Raw genomic sequence first — 24,360 nt, 5'->3', positions numbered from 1 at the left:
CCAAATGTCTTTTTGAGCCATGCCAAGCTATATGTTCAAAGTAAAAGCGGGGGGGAAATTTAAAATGCCTCCCTTGCATGGGTGAGATCCCATGGACAGTAATACTAAAAGGAAAGGGAGTTCATGATGGCTGGGAGTTTGTTAAGAGGGAGATAGTAAAAGCACAACTTCAGGCAATACCAATGAGACGGAAACATGGAAGGTGCCTAAAGAAGCCAGGGTGGCTATCTAAAGAACTTTTAACTGAGTTAAGATTAAAAAAGGATGTGTACAAAAAATGGAAAAGGGGGGAAACCACCAAAGAGGAATTCAAACAAATAGCCAGCACGTGTAGACACAAAGTCAGAAAAGCTAAAGCACAGAATGAACTCAGGCTTGCTAGAGAGGTTAAAAGCAACAAAAAAGGCTTTTATGGGTATGTTCGTAGCAAAAGGAAGAACAAAGAAACAGTGGGGTCACTCAGAGGAGAAGATGGTGAAATGCAAACAGGGGACACAGAAAGGGCTGAACTCCTCAATGCCTTCTTTGCCTCAGTCTTCTCCGATAAAGAAAACAATGCCCGACCTGAAGAATTTGGAGCAAATGATTCAGCAGAGGAAACACAGCCCAGAATAACTAAGGAGATAGTACAAGAATACTTGGCTAGTCTAGATGTATTCAAGTCTCCAGGGCCAGATGAACTGCATCCAAGAGTATTAAAAGAACTGGCAGATGTGATTTCAGAACCACTGGCAGTCATCTTTGAGAATTCCTGGAGAACAGGCGAAGTCCCGGCAGACTGGAGGAGGGCAAATGTTGTCCCTATTTTCAAAAAGGGGAAAAGAGAGGACCCAAATAATTACCGCCCAGTCAGTCTGACATCAATACCAGGGAAGATTCTGGAGCAGATCATTAAGCAAACAGTCTGTGAGCACCTGGAAAGGAATGCTGTGATCACCAATAGTCAGCATGGATTTCTGAAAAATAAGTCATGTCAGACTAACCTGATCTCGTTTTTTGACAGAATTACAAGCCTGGTAGATGAAGGGAACGCAGTGGATGTAGCCTACCTTGATTTCAGCAAGGCATTTGACAAGGTGCCCCATGATATTCTTGTAAAGAAGCTGGTAAAATGCGGTCTTGACTATGCTACCACTCAGTGGATTTGTAACTGGCTGACTGACCGAACCCAAAGGGTGCTCATCAATGGTTCCTCTTCATCCTGGAGAAGAGTGACTAGTGGGGTGCCACAGGGTTCTGTCTTGGGCCCGGTCTTATTCAACATCTTTATCAACGACTTGGATGATGGACTCAAGGGCATCCTGATCAAATTTGCAGATGACACCAAACTGGGAGGGGTGGCTAACACCCCAGAGGACAGGAACACACTTCAAAACGACCTTGACAGATTAGAGAACTGGGCCAAAACAAACAAGATGAATTTTAACAGGGAGAAATGTAAAGTATTGCACTTGGGCAAAAAAAATGAGAGGCACAAATACAAGATGGGTGACACCTGGCTTGAGAGCACTACATGTGAAAAGGATCTAGGAGTCTTGGTTGACCACAAACTTGACATGAGCCAACAGTGTGACGCGGCAGCTAAAAAAGCCAATGCAATTCTGGGCTGCATCAATAGGAGTATAGCATCTAGATCAAGGGAAGTAATAGTGCCACTGTATTCTGCTCTGGTCAGACCTCACCTGGAGTACTGTGTCCAGTTCTGGGCACCACAGTTCAAGAAGGACATTGACAAACTGGAACGTGTCCAGAGGAGGGCAACCAAAATGGTCAAAGGCCTGGAAACGATGCCTTATGAGGAACGGCTAAGGGAGCTGGGCATGTTTAGCCTGGAGAAGAGGAGGTTAAGGGGTGATATGATAGCCATGTTCAAATATATAAAAGGATGTCACATAGAGGAGGGAGAAAGGTTGTTTTCTGCTGCTCCAGAGAAGCGGACACGGAGCAATGGATCCAAACTACAAGAAAGAAGATTCCACCTAAACATTAGGAAGAACTTCCTGACAGTAAGAGCTGTTCGACAGTGGAATTTGCTGCCAAGGAGTGTGGTGGAGTCTCCTTCTTTGGAGGTCTTTAAGCAGAGGCTTGACAACCATATGTCAGGAGTGCTCTGATGGTGTTTCCTGCTTGGCAGGGGGTTGGACTCGATGGCCCTTGTGGTCTCTTCCAACTCTATGATTCTATGATTCTATGATTCTATGATTCTATCTGTTGAGCCATATTTGACAATGTGGGCAATGGTTGAGCTGTCAGTAGGCCATTAATCATGGTTTAAGGCAGGGGTAGGCAACCTAAGGCCTGGGGGCCGGATGTGGCCCAATCGCCTTTTCAATCTGGCCCACGGACGGTCTGGGAATCAGCGTGTTTTTACATGAGTAGAATGTGTCCTTTTATTTAAAATGCATCTCTGGGTTATTTGTGGGGCCTGCCTGGCGTTTTTACATGAGTAGAATGTGTGCTTTTATTTAAAATGCATCTCTGGGTTATTTGTGGGGTATAGGAATTTGTTCATATTTTTTTTCAAAATATAGTCTGGCCCACCACATGGTCTGAGGGACGGTGGACCGGCCCATGACTGGAAAAGGTTGCTGACCCCTTGGTTTAAGGTGATGATACAACAGTTCTGGTTTATGTCTGGATGGAAGGCTGCCTGGGAACTGTATCCATGTTACCTTAAGGGGGAAAGGAAGGGGAAATGGGATTTCAGCAAATATATTTTAATGGTATTGAGTCTTTTTTTTCCACAAGTTGCTCTTCTTAATCAAAATACCAATATATTTTATGGCAAAGAACTCTCAGTAGAATAATGTGTTTTATTTTATTGCAATTTATATTACAACTTAATCAGAACTGGTTTGAGTGTGATGAATCTGGCTTCCAGGGTCTCCCCAGATCTATGCTCTTGGCGAATGATTAAGGTCACATTTAATATATGCTGATCTCCCAGAAGCATTGGTTAGTCTTCACCTCTACAGAATTCCAGGGGGAAAAGCAGAATCATTAAAGCTCTTTTTAACATAGATGTGTGATATATATAGAGAAGAAATCTGTTGTATGTGGAATTATGAAAGGTGAGCTAAGAAAAGGGTGAATGTTTGCCTTGCTTGTTTCCCCCAAATAAAAGCAGTTCAGCCAGAAACTGCCTCTCTCAGAGCTGATTCACACAAGTGTGATAATGGGGGCTACTATCCAATTAAAAATGTTTAGTTGATCATTAGCTCTATAACTTAAGTAATCAATTCCATTTAAATACAGTATGTTTACACATTACAAAAATGGTGCCTTTTGGAGGTATGATCATTTACAATTTAATAAACCGTTACCTAGACAGAGGTAACATTCACTCCCTAATTTTCAGAGATATGCAAGGACCGATGTAAACAAGTAAAGTGATTCCTTAACTTTCAGCACTACTTATTAAAATTGCCCTTTACAAATGAAAGGTTGGGCTGATTAGCAATTAAGCAAATTACAAGTTGTACCCCAACTAATAGTTGATTGCTCATTGCTTAGATTAGATGTATTGTGTTGAAGAGTATGATATTTTTACAATTGCATAACAAATGATAAAAGCAAATGGGACCTATAACAACATGTTGCAGTAGAGTGTTCCTCAACAGTATTTCAGCCAATCAGCTAGCCAGGTCTTCCTTCAGACTCCTCCTTTCCATTCCTCCCCCTCCCCCCTGGAGTTTTTGTGCCATTTCAACAAGTGCATTCTGTGTCCACTGAAGATACTCATTTTTCATTAGGCTGTGCTGTTTTGCAGATTTTTTGTTTGTTTTTTGCCTACTTAGGTTTCCCCACCTTTAGGTTTCCTAAGTATGCTGATACCTCATTTTCAGTAACTCTGTTTTGACTGTATAGGTGTAGCATGGTTAGACTAGGACCTGGGAGACCAGAGTTCAAATCTCCACTAAGTTCACTGGGTGACTTGGGGAGCCAGTCAAGTGTCTCAGCCAACCCTACAGTCACAGGGTTGTTGAGAATAAAATGGGGAGGAGGGGGAGGAGAACCATGTGCACCACCTTGCGATCTTTGGAGGAAAGGTGAAATATAAATTTAATTTTAAATATAATTCAGTCCTGAGCTCTCTGTTAGTACACGTGATGATATTATGTCTATGTGGTGATATATGTGCAATTTGTGAGACTTGGAAATGGACAGAAAATGAAAGGTATTGAGTAGCAGCAGATACTTTATCCATGTTCATCACCAGGGGAAGGTTCTGAGAGTTTCAGAGAATGATGTTTCAGAAAGGTAATAACCACTTGAAGCTGCATTCACCACATTAAGCATGTGTGAATTTATCCCATGGTGAGTTGGAAGGTAGAATATTGACACCGTTGATCTAATCATCTTGAACATGAATCTCTTAATATGTTTGTAGGTGTAAAGGATTATTGGTTTAGGAAAATACAAATTTCCCTTATTTGGAGTAAGGCTATTGCTCCATCTAACTGGATTTCCTCCAACATGAATAAAAGGCAGCCTCTGTTGTACAAAGCATAGAATTAACCTGGAAATAACTTAGAATAATAGGACTGTAGAAGGGACCACAAGGCTCATCTAGTCCAACTCCCTGCAATGCAGGAATCTGTTTGCTCAGTGTAGGGCTCAAACCTACAGCCCTGAAATTAAGACCTTGCTGTACTGTACATATGAATCTAAGACTCTGCATGTCTCAAGTAAGAAAATGTGTTGTGATATACATTTTTAAATGTATAAGTATTTGTGTGGATGCTTGTTAGAAATCTGTGCCATCTCCTGCCACAGTGCCCTCTACTGTTGCTTCACAATTTGGCAACTATGTACGAAAAAAAGGAGCAACAACAGACAACTTAAACAAAATGTTACAAAAATATACAGTTAAATATAAAATAGAGTTTTATATGTAACAGTTACCTTAATGCAAAGTTATATATATACAAAAACACTTCATTTTCCTTCTGACACATCCTCCCTCTCAGCCTCCAGGTTCACACAAACTCTCAGCTTACACAAAAGTATCACGACAATAAGAGTTCCTGCAAACAATGGATTTAAGAAACACTGTCTGGAACTCTGTGCACATGAGCCAGACAAACTGCATTGTGATAACCATGTACAAACACAGGAAGTTGCCTTATACTGAGTCAGACCATTAATAGTTTATAAAATAACAGGTATAACTTACAAAAACACATTAAACAGGCAGTGCAAATAAACCACACGGACAGAGCACCGTTTAGTGCAGAATGCACCTCTTGTGAATGTGGCTAACATGCAGTATGAAAGCAGAATTACAATCAACTGAATGTTCAAAGTTGTGACTAGCCAGGTTCACACACAGTGCTAAATCAGTCTAGTGTAAATGTGCATGAACTAACTGCAATATATTGTTATTTCAGAATCTGTGGTTAGGGTTAAATTTGGTTTGTTGAAGCAAAAGCTTCCAATGTCTTTATGGCAGTACCGGCGGGTGTGCAGCACATAAACCCAAGGCACATAGCACCAAACTGTGGCTTAGAGTTGCATGTCAATGCAGCTATTATTGGTTTTCCATTTATTTACCAACATCAATTTGTTCAACATCAATTTGAATCTATATTTTTCAAATTCCAAAATAAAAACCAACAAAAATGGAATGTTCCATATCTTAAAAACATAGAATGAAACTCAGCATTCCTATACAGTACTAGTATCTTCTACTATTGGAGAACGACATCCAAAGAGTTATGTGTAGCAGGTCTGAAAATATCAAGTGTTTTTTAATTGAACTAATAGTTCTGTTTCTTCTTCTCTTTCATCCCATTCTTCAAAGTATATGCTACAAAGTCTCACCTTCAAATATATATTGGTCCTTTCTGAAGATAAGGAAATCAACATGCTCTGCACTCCAATGTTGTTTATTTTTCATTGCCAGCAAATTTGAACAAATGTTGTTTTATAATAACAAGCAAGATACAAACACCGTTCATTCCTGGAGTGCAAACACAAAGCAATGTTTGAATCATCTAAGGACAAAAATAAAAGGAAACTTGAAAATGATTTTAAGCCATGCAGTGAATTACTTTCAAATTCCAATCAAAGACAAACAAGCGAGTTGTATATAAGATCTTTCCAGTTAATTAAAACTAGTTTGGAACTGTAATCAAGGCGGGCGGGGGAGAAGTATAATTTTTTTTTAGATAAAAGGGGGGGGAGGGAGAATGTAGGTACCAGCCCACCCAAAACCTGAAGTTGTGGGACATGGTTTGTGAATACAAAACAGGCACTACAAAACAGAACTGTGTTGAATTTAATATCTGAACTTGTCAATGTATGTTTTCCGTTCACTGATCCCCCCAAAGAGTTGCAAAACCTTTTATTTGTCACATATTCCTATACACTGTATGCTTTAAAAAGCCCACTTTGCTTCCTTTATGTGCATCTTTTCAGTTAAGCATTCTCCTTTTCCAGTGATTCCCAAACTCCCCCTGCCCATGGACCTCTTGAAATTGCTATGGTTCTTGGTGGATCACATAATGATTTTGCTGCCTGTTGCAGCAATTACAATGTACTATACTAGATGCTGTATGGTTTTCAAATTTTTTGTATGTCTTCTTTTATTTCTTATAATGAATTCTATTGTATTGTAGTTTGAATTCCATAAAATTCAGGTTGTAAGTGTTCTTCGCAGACATGTGGAGAAGCTGGTAAAATGTGGACTGGACAAGGTAACTGTTAGGTGGATTTGTCGCTGGTTGACCGACTGAACCCAAAGAGTGCTAACTACTGGTTCCTCATTATCCTGGAAAAAAGGTGACAAAGTGGGTTGCCACAGGATTCTGTCCTGGGCCCGTTGTTGTCCAACATCTTTACAAATGACTTTTAAGAGGCAATTGAGGGGATGCTCATCCCATCTGCATATGACACCAAACTGGGAGGTGTAGTTATAATGTTGCAGAAGACAGAACCGGGATTCAAAATGACATTCTCAGATGGGGCCAGTTCTGGGCATCACAACTGAAGAAGGATACTGATAAGCTGGAACATGTGCAGAGGAGAGAAACCAAGATGATTAAGGAAACCAAGGCTTATGAGGAACAGTTGAGGGAGTTGGGTATGTTTGGCCTGGATATGAGGAGACTGAGAGGAGATATGATATCTAAAGATGGCGCAAGCTTGTTTTCTCCTGCTCCGGAAGGTAGGACCCGAACCAATGGCTTCAATTTACAAGAAAGGAGATTCCAACTAAACATCAGGAATAACTTTCTGAAAGTAAAAGCTGTCAGGGGAAACAGACTCCCTTGGAAGGCGGTGGACTCTCCTTCACTGGTTTTTATGCAGAAGTTGGCTAGCTGCCTGTCATGGGTGAGATTCCTACATTGCAGGGGATTGAACTAGATGACCCCTGGGTCCCTTCCAACTCTACAATTCTGTGAATCTGTGATTCTATGAATGAAAAAGTTGGACGCTGACTACTCAGGGGTCCCATAACTAGTTAGCATGTCAGAGTCTCATTCATTATCAGAATTGACCAGACAAATTGCTCCACCAACTAAGAATGGCCATGTACCACTACCCAAAGAATTGAGAAAGTTTTCCATCTGTCAATCCTTTCCATGTACAGGCCATGTGAGTTTTCCCATGTTGAATCAAATTAAGCCACAGGCCCTTCCTGTTTTGCAACCATACACTCCTCAGAACCCAAAGACTTTGATTTCCCAGAAGCTTAGGGTAAACCCCTTGAAATTTATTTATATAGGTGGGCCTACTATGAATATGACTTGAGCTGCAGTCCTAACCCCATTTACTTGAGAGAAAGCCCCAGTGAATTCAATAGGCCTTACTTCTGAAGAGATGTGGTTAGTCAGAGATTGTGAAGAACCATGTGATGGCGTGATATAAATAATTACCTGGTTAATTACAATCCTATTAGTTTTTAAAACAATTTTATTAAAATTATATGTTGATAAAGTGTCTTATTAGAAAGTTGCCCATATCTTAACTTTAGAAATCTTTTTGTTCAATTTTTAAACTAACAGATTTCTAGTGATTAACAATCATTTAGTGGCATACAGTTTAGTAATGTTTCATAATATCATCACTTAATTAATAAAAAATATTTTACAAACTTAATAGTAATAACTGCAATAAACATTTAGCACAAAATAACTCATTAAATATTAAGAGAAATAATGAATCTGTAATGCAAGTGTCTAAATAAATGAAAAACTGCTCTTTTTGTAATATATTATCCTTATTTTACAATGTTTACTTGCTAATTTATACAACCTGGCAACAACCAACAAGCCTCTACTATTCATTAGAATAATAAAGGGGATTTCTTCTGTATTAATGAAACTGTGAAAGTAATATATATTCCAAACTGCAGGGAGAAAATGTCTCATAAGACAAATTATAAAACAAAGGTACAGCAGGATTGCTAGTAAATGTAGCCAGTGCTCAATCAGAAAAACTACTATGGATCCATTGTATGGATTCCAGAAAGATTTGAGATTAGGAATGCCTTTGTGCCATTTTATTTTTAAATTATAACAATATTATACTAAATTTACAGAAGAATTCTACATTTACATTTCTGTGATTGTAGGCGGTAGATCCATCATAGTTACATTCACATAACATCTCCTGCATCCAATCCATCCCCAGTTCAGGACAGGAGGGGAAAACCACATGAAACTCAGGGTGGGAGATGAGGAAAGTGATTTTCATTTGATCTCTTCCCCCTGCATTGGAGTCAATGGAATTACTTACACGAGGTCCTGTCGTAGTGTAGATTTCCACTGTGTGGGCATGTTTGTGAAATGAGAAGGGCTAGGAGTAGATCTGTATTTCTAGTGTTATCATCAGTCTGCCGCTACATCCTAATGCTACTGAAATGATGAGCCAGTGAGTTTGTTTCATAAGTAAATATGTTCCTCAATACCAGTCTACTGCATTATTCGGCATACGTCTGCACTCCCTACGCTTCTACTCCAAAGCAAAGTCTGGAAATTGTATTTGTATTCCCTGCTCCGTGATATTAAACTACTGATCCTAGTTATACAACTTTGTTAAAATGTCCAAGTTGTATGAATAAAATCAGTTGTTTCTCTTGGAAGAATGGAAGAGTTTACTTGTGTTCCCTGGCATTGCCTCAGAGTTTCTGGCTTATTGTATTAAATCTCTTCTCCATGTCCAACCTGGCTCTTTTGTCCAGTCATTACTTGGCCTGATTCCTGTGCCCCATATAGATGTTCTCTATAGTTTCCTACCTTTTTTCCCATTTGACTATCCTTCACCTCACTATTGCATCACTTTCCTTCTTCACTTTTCCTCCATTGACACCCTTCCTGTCTTTTTGCCTCCAGCACATATGACTCAATTGAGATTCACTCCTCGTTTGTGTACTCAAATTCGCTTGCATCATTCACTCTTGCATCCTGACAAGCACAAGTGAGACATTTGGATTGACTTTAGTTTTTAAAATCCCAGAAGGAAGTATTTAAGTCACACAATTACTGCTTTGTCCCTAGAGGGTATTTGTGTAACTTTAAATAGATGCCTTGTTATTTCATTACCAAATGTCTGTTTTGAGCTGGCCCTTTCCATCATGCCAATGAAATGTTTCTAGACATGGCTCAGTAAAGACAGGCTAGGTAAAGACATTTCTGCAGTAACTTGGCAAAACAGCATGTTTTCCCAAAGCTCTCTAGAATGTCCTATGTGATTTTAACAAGTTGTTTAGAGCAGGGATACAAAAATCTGAGGGCTTCTGAATATTGTTGGATTTCAGTGCCTATCAGATGCAGCCAACATAGCCAATGGTCAACAACACTGGCAGGGCTACAGGATTGTCATTCCTGCGGACGTGGGTGACATTCTGGTCTAAACTACTGAGCCTTTGGGGCTTGCCGATTGGAAGGTTGGCAGTTCGAATCCATGCAACGAAGTGAGCTCCCATTGCATCTGTGTCAACCTAGCTGTTCAAAAGCATACCAACGCGTGTAGATAAAAAGGTACCGCTGCAGTGGGAAGGTAGATGGCGTTTCCATGCGCTCTGGCACTCGCCACTGTGTCCCTTTGCACCAGAAGCAGTTTAGTCATGCTGGCCACTTGACCCGGAAAGCTGTCTGCAGACAAACACCAGCTCCCTTGGCCTGAAGCAAGATGAGACTTAACTGTCCAGGGGTCCTTTACCTTACATTCCTGATTTCAAGATTACTTGATCCAAACAGAGGCGTCGTTTCATTTCTTCAGGTTGGAAGTTTGGGTGAAACTCAGCTTGCTGAGAAGAGTTTATATAGGCTTAAAACAGACAGAGCAAGAAACCTGCAGATACCAGGCATCCCCAACCTTTGGCCCTCCAGATGTTTTGGACTACAATTCCCATCATCCCTGACCACTGGTCCTGTTAGCTAGGGATCATGGGAGTTGTAGACCAAAACATCTGGAGGGGCGCAGGTTGGGGATGCCTGCTTAAGACTATCCCCATACCTTTGACCTCTTTACCGACCTCCTTATCTCTTTCAGTAGACAAGCAGAAAGAATTTTCCTAAGTGGGGCAGAGTTCTCACTGCTGCGCCACCCAGAGGAGCAAAAACCAAGTTAAACAAGGGAAGCGTGTGTAGCAGTCATCCCACATGTTGCATGTGCCCACAGGCTGGTACAGCGGTGGGGTCCCATTGCCCCCAGAAAGGGATCGAGCAAGCGGGCAGAGGTTGTGATGCCAGGCCTGATTTCCCCTCCACGTGTATTACCCAGAGAGTGAGCAAACACACGAAAATGTGTTTCGCTGGCATTGCTATGAAGCTCTTCATAGCAGGAGCCAGCTTCTAGGGGGCCGTGGTCCCTTCGCCCCCCATAGAATATTGGAGGGGGCCGCCCCCCACCCCAAAAGTTGATACATATTGCCATTCAGATAGGGTGGGTGCGCCCCATCGTATGATCCATTATGCGAGGCGGGGCTTAGTTGTCCCCCTACAATATTTTATTGTCACCTTCCTGAAGCCCTTTTTCAGTGCCCAAATCACCGGTAGTCACCACCAATGGCCTGGCTTTGCCGTGCAATGAGCCGCCACCTCTGCCCACTGGCTGCGTGGCAAGGCGGATTGGGGCCCCGGCGAAAGTGAGAGAGACGCTTCCCCCCTCCCCGCCCCACAAAAAACCTCCGCTGTTGTCACCGGCGGCCGCCAGGGCTTACCGCGGCACGGGAGCCAAACCGGCCTTCGTCAGCCGACGTCCCCGCCGCCTTCCTTCTCTAGGCTCCTCCTCCCTCGTCGCCTCTCTCTTGGGGCCTAGCCTCCTGGAGCGATCCCCGAGCGCAGGGGGCGGGCCTTGGCGTGGTGCCTACTGGGTGGGAGGTTGCTGGCGAGGCCTGTGGAAGAGGAAGGGCACGTCATGGCCGCGCTGAAGGTCTCTCGGGTACGGAGTAGGTGGCGAGGGGCGTGAGGGGAGAAGCCGGGCGCAGAAACCGAAAGCGGCAAGCTTGGGGGACGTTCTCGGATTGCTGAGGGAAGGAGGCCTTGCAAGGTGGGGCGGGGTGGGTTTCTGTAACCCGGCAATGCAAGCCCGAAGCGTGCCTACTCGGGAGGTAACCCCGTTTAGTCCAAGGGAGCTTACCCACTGCCCCAGTAAAGTGCTGATAAGCGGGCGATGTTTACTGCGTATTTAATAGTCTTAAGACTTCTATAATTACGACATTGTACATTTGGAAGGGGCTCCCGAGGGGCATTTAGTCCAAACCCCCTTCTCCCGCCATGCAGGGATCAGAACTAGAACATAAATATTTAGAAGAGAGGAAGGATGCCAAGTTCTCACGGAGGAAAGGAAAAGGTACAGAATGATACTTCCAGCTTATATAAAGCGAAGCACATTCTGTCCCGTAACAAACAACAACACCGCAGTTTTTGGTATTATGCAACAGCATATCTATTTATTTGTTTGGCATTCATAAGGAGGGGTTGGTTTCCGGAAGGAAACTGCCTTACCTTGATCCTAGGGTTTTTAAAAAAAATTATGGCAAATGTAGGGAAACAGAAGAGATCTGTAGAAACCGAGATCATATGTGTGTTAGGTTTAGGGGATTTTGATAGAGTTATCTTCTGTGAATAGGTTTAACTAATTATACTACCCGCTATATATTTCATATAAAACATTTTTGTGCCAGTGTAGCTGGTATATCTTCCAACTTTTATTCTTGTTTACGGTTTGTTACAAAATCCCAGTTTGTACTGGTTTTAGCCCCTAAGTATATAAATGATAAGACATAATCTTAAGAATTCATATGCTAGAAAGAAAAACAACTTTTTAAAAGCATTGTGCTGTGACTGGGAAAGGACTGCTTTTGAATCTTGGTAGTTTGGGTGTCCCTTTGCCCTTTTAAAGTCCTTCAGTATTATCTACGTACTATAGACAAAGACCTAAGGCTAAGAAATGGTGCTTAAGGCCATCTAGTATGTCCATGGCAGAGGTGAGATTTAGAATACAGATAGTCTGATGAATAGGGTGGTCTCTTAACTACTATGTCACCCTAGCTCTTTGAGAATGTTGGACAGAACAGTCCTTTTATGGGTTTTGTTTATACACTTGATTTATAAAGCTAATAAGAATACTTTTATATTTGCAGTTTTGTTTCAAATCTGTACAGAATACTTTGATCTAGTAGCTGTTTGCCCTTTATTTAAGCAAAATGTGAGCAAAGCTACTAAACTTTGATAATAACCCACTTATCACTGATGAGTCAATCTATATGACATACAGTATGTAAATAAATGCATTTTTGCACTCTGAAAATGTGCAGGTTCAGATTGATGTATACAATAGTTCGCCTAGAAAGGATTTGCAGGGCTATTAACACTTCTCTGAGGATTTTTCTTCTATGACAGAAATGGCCCTACACAAGATTTCTGTTGGTTAAATTTGTTGGTCGACAGTTATTGATAAAACTGAAGGATGCCAAACCAGTGAGCTGAGTATTGCATATGGTGATGTGATAATGTTGTGTGCAATTAATGTGCCACTTTACCAGTCTCATACAGGTTGGTTTATGATGTGGGAACTTTGTAATATTCTACTCCGTAGGTGTCACACATAAATCATAACGTACCCAGCAAAGTGGAGGATAAACAGGGCAAATGTTTCATTTGTGTACAGAGAGTTCTTTTTGAAAAAAAATAATTGCTATGAGAGTGAAAAGCAGAAGTGTTTTCCATAAGGACAACATGTAATTGAAAATTGCCACAACGAAAAGGTCAGCCTTTAAACCACTGTACCTTGTAACTTTAATGGAATTTGGTGTTGGCAGTGCCAGTGAGTAGTCTGCTTCTCTCCCCCCCACCCCAAAGAGTATGACACATAAGATAACTGATAAGTTCCAACCCCTGAAAAGCAAGGTATGGAGCAGAGTGCTAAAAAACTTTCTATTCCAGCTGGCCATTACAAAAACTCGGTAACTAAAAAATAGTTTCTGTGTTTGCTTTTTTCATCCTCCCAATCTCTTTGCCTTTTATGTCCCATATTTTTGGTTGTAATCCTTGGGGGAGGGCCTTTCTAACACTGGCATTTGTAAGGTACTCTGGGAGCCTCCCTCCCTCTCTTTCTCTCTCTGTGTTGGCTGAAAGTAGGATAAAGATGCTTTACTTAAATCAAATAGCATTAGAGACTTAATTCCACAATTGTTTGCTAAAGCATCACCCTTGAAGCCAGGGAGCCACAGGTTACAAAGTATTTTAGTGTAAATTATTCTTTGAAATTGTAGTGAAGTTGAAATGGTCAATAAGTTATTCATATCCAAAGCTTTGTGGCCTTTTGGTTAATATTGTACACTTGATAGAACATCTTGTGCATGTCTTATGCAATCTTTATCTCATTCACTTCTTTTTCTTTTGAATGACAGGTGTGTAGTTGTATAATTAAATGGACTTTGTTCTCTTGCTATTTTATTAACCACTGGACCATCTTTCGTTGTCACTTTCATATTCTGCTTAGTCAAAGCTACTTATTTTAGTTCTTGTTCCCCAAATTAGGAGCGTAGGAAGCTGCCCTATATTGTGTCAGAACATTGTCCCATCTTATCTCACTGTTCTCTGCACCAGTGGTGAGTGGGGCCAGAGGCAAAAGTGAGTTGAACCACAGATGTGACTTGTACACAGAGCCGCATTGTAGCCCAGCAAAAGTCAGTGTTTCTACACTGCAATTTCCCCCTGCAAATTAGGAGTTTAGTCATTATCTTTGACCCTGCTCATTCTTTTCTTTCTTTTTTTCTTTCCTATCTTATCTAAGGTTTGCTGGTTCTCTTGTTAATAATTCTCAATCTCTTCCATTTTAGTCTATTTAGACTAAATTCCTTATTCAGACTCTAATTCCTGTCTTGGGCTGATGACTGCAATGGTTTAGTAGTCTTGTGCTTCAGTTTAAACTTACTTGGGGGGGTATCAAATACTCATTTAACTTCCACTCTCTTGTGATGTTTCTCAACTTCATGCTTTTTCTGGGCTCCTTATATGTGGAACTCTCTCCCTCTTGATATTCAGTTCACTATCACTTTGTCCCACTTTAAGAAAGCACAAAATTGTCCTTTTTTCCTGCAGTTTTGCTTTATTTCTTTAATTGTCAGTTAAGCATTATATATATATATATATATATATATATATATATATATATACTTTGAACATTTTTTCTTTCTTTTATTCTTCCAGAGAAAGCTTTTCCATTTTCCCCTTCCAGGTTCCCTCTCCTATTGTTTCATGCCTTTAGATTGTAAGGCACTATGCAGAGACCTGTCCCTGAAATTTGCTATGTATTTTAGTCACTTTCAAAAATAATAAATGCTAAGGATACGACTAGATCTTTCAGCAATAAGATATAATATATGTCCTATAAGTATGTATCTTCAACAGAACTATATAATAATAATTTGCAAAATATTCAGTTTGCTCCAGCAATGGAAAGTTCATAGGAGGACAACAAAGTCCATAGAAAGGTACAGGGGCATATTTATTTGCAAAGGCCAAATGGTATTTTGAACCAAAATTAGCAGTTTATCCGGGTTATTTGGTATATTTAGATGTATACGATCTTGCAAAAGAACTTAAAAGAAAATATGCTACACATTGAAAAACACAGAATTCCCCCAACTACTTCTAGTGCAAAATACAATCAGTTCTGTGGTGAATACATTGGTCTCTGCTGCAGACTATTTTTTAGTTGGCACTTGCAATAGGATTGAGAAATTTCTTGGAGGCTTTTATCGGAGCTATTCATTCCCCCCCCCCCCGCCTATATCAAAATTTCAGGTGTTACGAAGCATTGCTACATGCGGTTGGAGATCACAATCAAGTCAAGCTGCTGCAACAGCACCCAAAAGTAAATCGGCAGCTGGATTTAGCTTTGGTAAGTATTGACAAAGCACTGTAAAAATATCCCCTATTAATCTTACATTATGTCCCATGCCTCAAATATTTCACAAACCTAAAGAAAATTATCAGAATTTGAACCATTTGATGTGTGATGGCAGGAGACTGATGACTCAAAGCCTGATGCACTTACTTTTTATTTTACTAAAAGCAGCTGTGCAGTTTTACTAAATACAATTAGTGAACTACGAATTGTAATTGGAGAAGTGCAGTGTGCGTTACATCTTTTCCTTATGCCACTTTCCCAGTTTAAATTGCTTTCTGAGCTGCTTTTTGGTTCATAAGGGAAAATATATGATACAGGCGTTTGCATTTTTTTCAGTGCAGTCAGACAGGGGCCCACATACCAATGGATGTTGTAGCCAGAGACAATACACTAGGCTGATCAACAGATGTGACAGCTGTTTGTGTGCAGTAGACTACATTGCAGCCACGCACAGTCATCTCTCCATCCAGGCTCTCAAGGAGGGTGCAGAGCAGGACCAATGAGAAGCCTGGAGAGAGATGGTGTGGCATGGGGAGGACCCTGATGGCCAGGCATAGAGATACTTGGAGGTCTGAGCTGATCCAGCAGGGCTTCTCTTATGTCCTCAGGTGGGGAAATTGATGTGCAGTCATCTCGCTTGCAGTAGATGCTTCTGTAAGAGGCAAATGAACAGTCCGTTTCTTGAACAGAGGCTCCTGATTTTCCTCACACTGTTCCAAAAATATAATTTATTCCAGCTGATGTTGCTACATGCCCTTATACCTCTTGGAATATCCTGCTCTTGCCCCATTTGGTCATGGTTTTCCCTATATTGCTGTGCTGCTTCATGTCCTGTCACATCCTGGCGAGTAGAATTAGGGAAGAATTTAGGTGCCAAAATAATACACTGTAGCAATGTCAGGTGCAAAGTATTGCAGTTCTGCTACTTTGTTGAATTATTATGGGTATTTCAAATATTTGGATATAATTGATTGTTTGACATGTGAATGCCATGTTTTCTAGAACTTACTGATGAACAGAAAGAATTTCAAGCTACAGCTCGTAAATTTGCTAGAGAGGAAATCTTGCCCGTTGCTGCCGAGTATGACAGAACTGGAGAGGTAGGCTTGCTATAGAAGGGGGAAACAGCTTGCTTTAACATTTCATTGAGTAAATGTTTCTAAAAAGAGGCACTGTACATAAAATGAAATATTTTATTTCTTTTCTTTCTAGTACCCTGTTCCCCTCATAAAAAGGGCATGGGAGCTCGGCTTGATAAATTCACATATACCAGAGAGCTGTGGTGAGTAAACTACCTTTTAAGCAATAAAATAGCATCAACTAAGGAACACTTTTAGGAGGCAAAGATACGACAGATTTTACGATAGGATGTTTTATGAATGTGAAGGAATAGCAATAGCCAGTATGTCTGGTGTAAGATAAGTTTTCATCTCTTGAGACCTTATTAGAAATAGCAGTATTGCCAAACATACAGGGTATATGGATAGGGATATTAGTTAACTTCTTTGCAGTATGTTTGATGATTGGTAAGTGGATATGCAAGCAGACACCATTGAAAGGTGTTGTGTTACATCTGGACCAGCCTCTTCAACCATAAGGCCATTTACCACCAATAGCTCTGTAGAAAGGATCCTGAAGGTTTATGGTGCTTTGATGATGTTTTATTGTATTTCAATATTACTTGGAAGAATTTGTATCCTGAATTGGTATTGACCCATTCCTACATGCAAGTTATGATTAGTTAACTACTGGGGTTACTCTGAATAGGGATAGACCAATATTGTGGGGTTTTGGGTGGGTGGGTGGGTGGGTGTGTTGAAGGGATATATGCAAATGGAATTGAAACATCCTGTTACACTGATGTCAAAATTCACCCTATCAAAGGTTAGAGTGTATAGAAAGTAAAGTGCACTTAAAATGGATTTGTATGGGACTGTTTTTTGTTTCATAATGTTTTGCTATAGGTGGCCTTGGCCTTGGCTGTTTTGATGCCTGCCTTATTACTGAAGAATTAGCTTATGGGTGTACAGGGGTTCAAACAGCTATTGAAGCAAATTCCCTGGGTGTAAGTATTTTCCTTCTTTCTTTGTAGTAGTCTAGATAATGACTTTCTTTGTATTGAATGTTTCTTTTTTTTCTTACAGCAAATGCCAGTCATCATTGCAGGAAATGAGCAGCAGCAGAAGAAATATCTGGGAAGAATGACAGAGGAACCTATGATGTGTGTAAGTTCCCCCTCTCCCCCCAAGTCTGTAGAATTTTACTTTGCTTTCTCTGGTGAAAAACCTGTATACACTTACCATATTTTTCTGTATATTGGATGTCCCCATGTATAGGACGCCCCCTATTTTGGGAGACTCCAAATTAAGAAAATGGGGAGGAAATTGCCCTAAGTTGTTGACATTTTTTTGGAGAGGATTGCCCAGAGCCTAACAGCCGTGTGCCTATCAGCTGTTCCCTCGCGGGCAATTGCTGAGCTTTGGGGGAGGGCAGGGTTGAGCTTTTTTTTTTGCGGGGGGTGGGGAAGAGTGGTGAAGCTTTTTCTTTCAATTGCTTTTAGCACTTTTCGCCTTTCCCATGGGGTCTCTGTATTCTGCTTGCCTCTGCAAGGCTGTAGGCAGTCTGTTTTTGTGCACAGGCGGCGCAACATTACACAGGAGGAGTGTGGCGATTGAAGTAATATCCCCCCCTTTGCGCCTTTCACATCAGCGAACATCAGCGCACAAATGGAGCTGTAGGAGGGGCAGAGTGGGAGGAGGCAAACAGACTAAGAATGCCCCACAGGAAAGGAACTGCTACTCCAGTTGGCCGCAGCGATCAAAGATATCTCTCCCCTCCACGCCTTTCTCATGTGGCCTTGTTAGTCTGCTTGGAGCCGTGCGAAGACGCCGCACAAAAACGAGCTGCCTACAGCCTCCCTCCCATCTGTAGGGCGGACAGAGTGGGAGGAGACAAGCAGACTACAGAGGCCACGCAGCTCGCCTCTGCCGGGAGCTGTGACTGCTAAAGCAAGTACCATAATTATTTATATATTTAATTGCTGTATTCCATGGATAAGACGAACCTTGTTTTTCAACCTAAAAAATTGGGTAAAAAACCTCATCTTAAAAATTGGGTAAAAAAACCTCATAGATGGAAAAATACGGTATTATTAATTTATATACAGCTTATATGCAAAATATTGCTTCCACACAGTTTACAACAATAACATCAATGCATAATTGAAATACACAATAGCAATTCCATTGGGCACTAGAATAAGTCTTGATGAAAATATGCAATAAAACAAGCAGTTAAACACCGCAGTTAAAACATCTAAAAACAGACAGTTAAGCCAACAAAATCAGAAGTGCAGTTCAGGGGATTGCTTGCCTAAACAGGTGTGCCTCCTGTTTATTCCTTTTTCTTTTTTCTCCTCAGGCCTACTGTGTAACGGAACCTGGAGCAGGCTCTGATGTAGCGGGTTTAAAAACAAGAGCCGAAAAGAAAGGAGATGAATATATAATTAATGGACAAAAAATGTGGATCACCAATGGTGGCAAGGCTAACTGGTATAGCAATTCGTAACTAGCTTTACTTTCTATGTAGTTCTTTCCCACATTTGATCTGTTTTTGTGTCATGCTCAGTGTGACTAAGATACAGAATGTTTATTAGAAACCAGTTGGGGAGATTAGGTATTATCTCTTACCCTATCACAAATGAGGCAAGAGCCAGTGTGGTATTGTGTGTCCACATTCTTGACCACCATCCAGGATTTGGTTTGGAAGGAAGGAATAAAGTGAGACAATTTGGAAGAAGGAGTGACAGTACATGTTGGGAGGGCTGAAACCATCCTTTTACTAAATACCATCCTGTGCCACATGTGCTTTATGAGTCTTTTCCTTGTATACTGTCTTGTATTTCCTTTTTGTTTTATATATAATACTGAACAATAGAAGTCCAGTCTTAACTATGTTAAAGCTCAGTAGAAGTCTTCAAAACACACTGGGTTGTCCTCCTTTTTTGAAACCGCCTGATTGTTGTTTAATTTCTGGTATAAAGCTACCAGAAGCATCTGTTAAAGTCAAACTTGGCTCTTGTTTTTGTGTGTGTTTATTAGGTATTTTTTATTGGCTCGCTCCAATCCTGATCCCAAAGCTCCTGCAGGCAAAGCTTTTACTGGGTTTATTGTGGAAGCGGATAGCCCTGGAATACAAATTGGAAGAAAGGTAGAGTACACACACACACACACACACACACACACACACACCATCTAGATTCTGTGTGTGGATGTGTAAAATCACAAGCATAATTCTTACACTCTTGGCTATAAATTACCAATCTACATTAGTTTTTTACTTCATCAAATAATTATGTTAAGGCATAATTAAATATTTCATAAACTTTCTTTTCAGGAACTTAATATGGGTCAACGCTGCTCAGATACAAGAGGTATTGTTTTTGAGGATGTGAGAGTGCCCAAAGAGAATGTATTAATTGGTGAAGGTGCTGGCTTTAAAATTGCCATGGGAGCATTTGATAAAACAAGGCCTCCGGTAAGTATCTGAAATAAGTTCTAGAAAAATATCATTTTAGAGTTCTATTTTTATGATATCCATCGTTAAAATCACAGGTAGCTGCTGGTGCTGTAGGGCTAGCACAAAGAGCTTTGGATGAAGCTACAAAGTATGCTATGGAAAGAAAAACCTTTGGAAAGGTCATTGCAGAGGTATGTGAATCTCTTTATCATTTATATGATGCCATTTCCAGTTAATGTGTATTAAGGGAAATCTTTTTCACAAAACTTATATTGTAGGGTCCTAAAAGAATAGCTTAGCAAGTTGGAAGTCAAAATGCTGGTAAAACCAAAATATGATCCACCAGTCTCTTACTAGAAGCCATTTAAATTTAAGGGTAGTGTTGCTTTGTAAATGGGTCTCTTGTGGTGTAAGAGGATTCATGATTGCTGCAGCTGACAGTTAAAAAATGTGGACTGTCGTATAGCAAAGCTAATGCTGATTTTGTCAATGAGGGATAGTGTGGCTAGTCACTACAAAGAACCAAACTAATCACATTTGTATACTTCTCATTGTGTATTAACTGTGAGTCTCCATACATAACCCCCCACCCCACAAATGGCTTATTTGGGAGGAAAGGCAAAATATAAATTTAATAAATAAATAAATACATGTTTGACTCTAAGTCATTTTAGGGTTTTCTTGTTTGTTACTGAGACAAGGCGACATGAAGTCATTTAGTAATCTGCACACATTCATTAATAGAGAATTATTTAAATATATAAGCACTTCAGATTAAACCAGCACTGCTTTCTGATAACTAATGCTATGATCACAAAATAAATATAGCTGAGGAGTGATAGGAGTCCTAGGGAAATCCTAAAACCAGATGAAGAACCAGAACCAATAATTCTGAGGCTTGGCTGTGCATTGGTAACTTTTCTAATTAGATGAAATTTCATTCTAATTTTTAACAAATATGAACAAAGTAGCTTAGCAAAATATTTAATTCTATATACTGTATTGATAAAGTTTTCCTTTTTTGGTCTGATTCACATGTCACTTTAAACCATAGTGAAACCTAACCATGAATTAATGGGGAACACACAGCATACACCCTGGTAAAATTGCAGCCAGAACCTCCTTCTGGGAGCTAAGGCAAGGCTCATGGTTTGTGTCTCTCCAAACAAACCATGACTTGTAACCAAGTTTAGTTCTTATTGCTCGTGGCTTCTTTGAGGAAAATAAATTGTGAACCTGCGTTTGGATATAACACTTATTGGCTCCCAGCAACACAGCAGCAGGAGAAATGAGGGAGGGGAAAATACAATTTTAGCACTAAGCAGAAGCCTGCTACATGTTCCTTGATATGTATTGTACAAAAAGTAAACTTCTCAATTCTAACTGGTCAATATTTGCCTATATTCCTCAACCATCTTAGCACCAGGCAGTGTCCTTCATGTTGGCTGAAATGGCAATGAAAGTGGAGCTTGCTCGCTTGGCTTACCAAAGGGCAGCATGGGAGGTAGATGCTGGCCGTAGAAACACCTACTATGCATCTATTGCAAAGGGATATGCTGGAGACATTGCAAATCAAGTAGCTTCTGATGCCGTCCAGATTTTTGGAGGAAATGGATTCAATAGTGAATACCCAGTAGAAAAGCTAATGAGAGATGCCAAAATATACCAGGTAGGTAACCCATTTAATGCAAATACTAGAACTGTTGCCCAGTTAACATTTTTAGTGAATTGATAGCAGAAGTCTATTAATAAATTTGTGTATATAATATAAAGACAAAAGTATGTTTCCCTTTTAAATGACACATCTGTGTTGTTGCAGCATTAATCTTAAGAGGTATTCTCTTTCATAGGGGAGGCAGCTTCTTTTAAGGTGGCACTCAGCACCTGCAGGGTTTTTTAAAGCAGTATTTGTATGAAATGCCTGCAGCTTAAAAATTAAAATCTGCTGAGCATTAAATCCGGGGCAGTGTGGGGAAAAGACCCGTTTAGGATGCAATCCTATAGAAAATATAGTATATGTAGTTATCTGGAAAGTACATATGTTAGATGTAACGGCTTGACCTCAGATAAAAACACACATACAAACACACACACATATATATAATTAAAATGTGGTAATTATTAACAAAATATTACGTTATAATCAACTAAGTCATACTCAGAGCAGAACCCATTGAAATTAAGTAACCTAAGCAATGTTTATTAATTTTATGTTGGTCTACTCAGAGTAGGATCAGCACCTATACAGTTTGAAATCAAGTAATATTTTTGAAAAGGAGGTAGGTTTCCATAGCTCAGGTTATAGCCATTCCTTTTTTAAATAGTATAAAAATTCTGCCTGAGGTCTGAATGGCATAACTATACAAACTAGAGCAGTAGTCTTCTACCTTTTCAGACCTGGGACCCACCTTGAAACCCATTTCTTCATATTTACCATTTATTTGTATGGTGGTAGTGTTGCTGTTGTGACCCACGTATGATTAGGCTAGAACTCAGTACTGGATCCTGACCCACCAGCAGTAGATCATTGTACTTCAGGGATTTGAACTTGTTTCTATAACAGAAGTGTCCATATGGAAAACACATTTTGAAATGGAGGAAATTTTCACAGATGATTTGTAATGTGCCATGGGTGTCTGCTGTTCAAAGAAGAAAGTTGAAAAATGCCACTAGGTACGCTCAAGTTCTTAGGCTTAACTAAAGTAGCCTATTGGACCATAGCCATTTAAGTGCAGCCTTGAAGTACCTGGAGAGATGTTTCCCCGCCATTAAGCATCTGTAGCAACTTTTGCATTGAACTGGTAACATACTGATAAGAAGTTCCCTGTATTTTCATATTTTATGTAGTTTTGAAATTGCTCAAAAGCACCTGCCTTTTATTTATTTATTGTACGCTTTCTTTTCAGATATATGAAGGCACAGCTCAGATACAGAGACTGATTGTAGCTCGTGAACACATTGCCAGGTTTAAGGGTTGAGAACTTTTGAAGAGAGACAGGGCATGTATTAACCTGATGCTGCAAACATTTGTCTTTATTCTGGTATGCTCCTTTTAAGATTGAAAAAATAAAATGGCCTCAAAGTAGTAGCATATCTGTTTCAGATCTTCAATATATGGGAAAAAAATTGTTTCCTTAATTATTGAAACTGTTAGCTAGAGACCTCTTGAAAAATTGGGTTATTAGATACATGTTGGTGCATGTGGTTCTTTTTAGTTTGTTTTTTTAGTGGCTGCTTTTACTTTCACCTTACTCCATAGTTACTTGGTTATCCCTGTCCTCTGATCTTCTCACAACATTTTTAAAGTGCCTCAAATTAAACTTGTGACACTGTATTGGATTAAGAAGTTCATACCAATACCGGCAGTGTAGGGTTCTTCTTTTCTATTTCCAAATTATGTATTTTGGGAGTAGGGCCACTTAAGAATGTTTGTTTCTGTGGAATAAGAAGATTCTGGACTCATCATTTTATCATACCAATTATTACCAAATAATGCATATTGTACGCAAGGTAAGGTGTGAAATTATAATCACTATCAAGTCAGCTGTACTGTGACTGTATTTTAATTTGCCATTTCTCTATATAGCGTAGCTATGCAAAACATCTGTGGAACAGCTGTAGTGTGATTTTTTTCCAACAACATTCAAAGAGCAATGTGAAACAAAGAAACAATGAACCTTACTTTTGAAATCAATGTGTACCTCACACCATGCTACAGTGTGCCTCAGAACGAATTGCCTTGACCTTGGAAAAGCCACATTACTGTATATTGTATTAACTTCTATGATAAAATAAAGACTTTTAATTTTATGACTTTGGAAACTGAAGAGTAGCAGTTTTGCAAACGACTTTGTATGTTGTTGTAAAACAAAACCTATGGTGCCTGTGTTGAACTTTTCAATTATCTGAAGAGTATACATAATGGTTTTGGTGCCTTTAGCCTGATTATATCAACCTTACTAAACAAATGCTTTATTGCACTCAAATATGAAAAAAGCCATACAATGTATTTTTTTGTTCCAGTAATGTTTACAGTACTGTCATGTCAATTAGCTCTAGTATCAACTAATTAAAAAAAATACTTGCCCTGAAACTCTGTTTCTGTTCTATAATCTGGGTATGAATTTTGGCATTGAAATGGAAAACAGCTCATTTGTGTTAGTATTAAATCTGTTCTAAGGTGTCATTAGAATACTGGTGTCCAGTCTCTGCTTCAACTGTAGTGCAGTTCAGTTCATCTCCGATGTTGGAGTTTGTTGTGAAATGCTGTCTGATAACTTTTCTCTTGCAACTAAATGCATTTTTTATATTACTTGTTCTGGTGGTGGGAATTGTGTGCATTGAAATGCTCTTTTTAAAAAATGACTGGTGCATTTTTGTGTGTGGATGGTCAGAGTGCGCACACTATAATTTATCTCTTAGGTTGCACTTGCATCTTTGTTTAAAAAAGACTTCTTGAAAGCTCTGCCATTT

General features: G+C 39.9%; 1 protein-coding gene across 2 annotated transcripts; it reads left to right on the top strand.

Annotated features, from left to right (window-relative positions):
- The first annotated feature begins 11,251 nt into the window (after positions 1 to 11,251).
- On the top strand, positions 11,252 to 23,980 carry ACADM (acyl-CoA dehydrogenase medium chain). Of its 2 annotated transcripts, XR_008331005.1 has the most exons (13): positions 11,252 to 11,391; positions 15,264 to 15,360; positions 16,372 to 16,469; positions 16,582 to 16,651; positions 17,334 to 17,434; positions 17,514 to 17,594; positions 18,790 to 18,920; positions 19,470 to 19,578; positions 19,765 to 19,905; positions 19,983 to 20,078; positions 21,308 to 21,556; positions 22,794 to 22,928; positions 23,474 to 23,980. XR_008331005.1 is itself a non-coding variant. In XM_053392024.1 (12 exons), exons 1-12 carry the CDS (start codon positions 11,368 to 11,370, stop codon positions 22,863 to 22,865), a joined length of 1,269 nt encoding a protein of 422 aa, XP_053247999.1. In that variant the 5' UTR covers positions 11,252 to 11,367; the 3' UTR covers positions 22,866 to 23,980. The 2 variants fall into 2 exon arrangements, 1 of the variants encoding a protein (XP_053247999.1); XM_053392024.1 differs by having other exon boundaries at positions 22,794 to 23,980.
- Positions 23,981 to 24,360: the final 380 nt, after the last annotated feature.

The sequence above is a fragment of the Podarcis raffonei genome, chromosome 6 (assembly GCF_027172205.1).
Source record: "Podarcis raffonei isolate rPodRaf1 chromosome 6, rPodRaf1.pri, whole genome shotgun sequence".
Taxonomy (NCBI): Eukaryota; Metazoa; Chordata; class Lepidosauria; order Squamata; family Lacertidae; genus Podarcis; species Podarcis raffonei.
The sequence above is the reverse complement of the archived record's forward strand: the minus strand, read 5'-3'. Positions and strand labels throughout refer to the sequence as shown.

Coding starts and splice junctions, on each gene's coding strand:
- ACADM (XM_053392024.1), top strand. CDS start 11,368: ATGGCCGCGCTGAAGGTCTCTCGG. Junction 16,652..17,333: donor ACATATACCAGAGAGCTGTG/GTGAGTAAACTA, acceptor GTTTTGCTATAG/GTGGCCTTGGCCTTGGCTGT. Junction 17,435..17,513: donor TTGAAGCAAATTCCCTGGGT/GTAAGTATTTTC, acceptor TTTTTCTTACAG/CAAATGCCAGTCATCATTGC.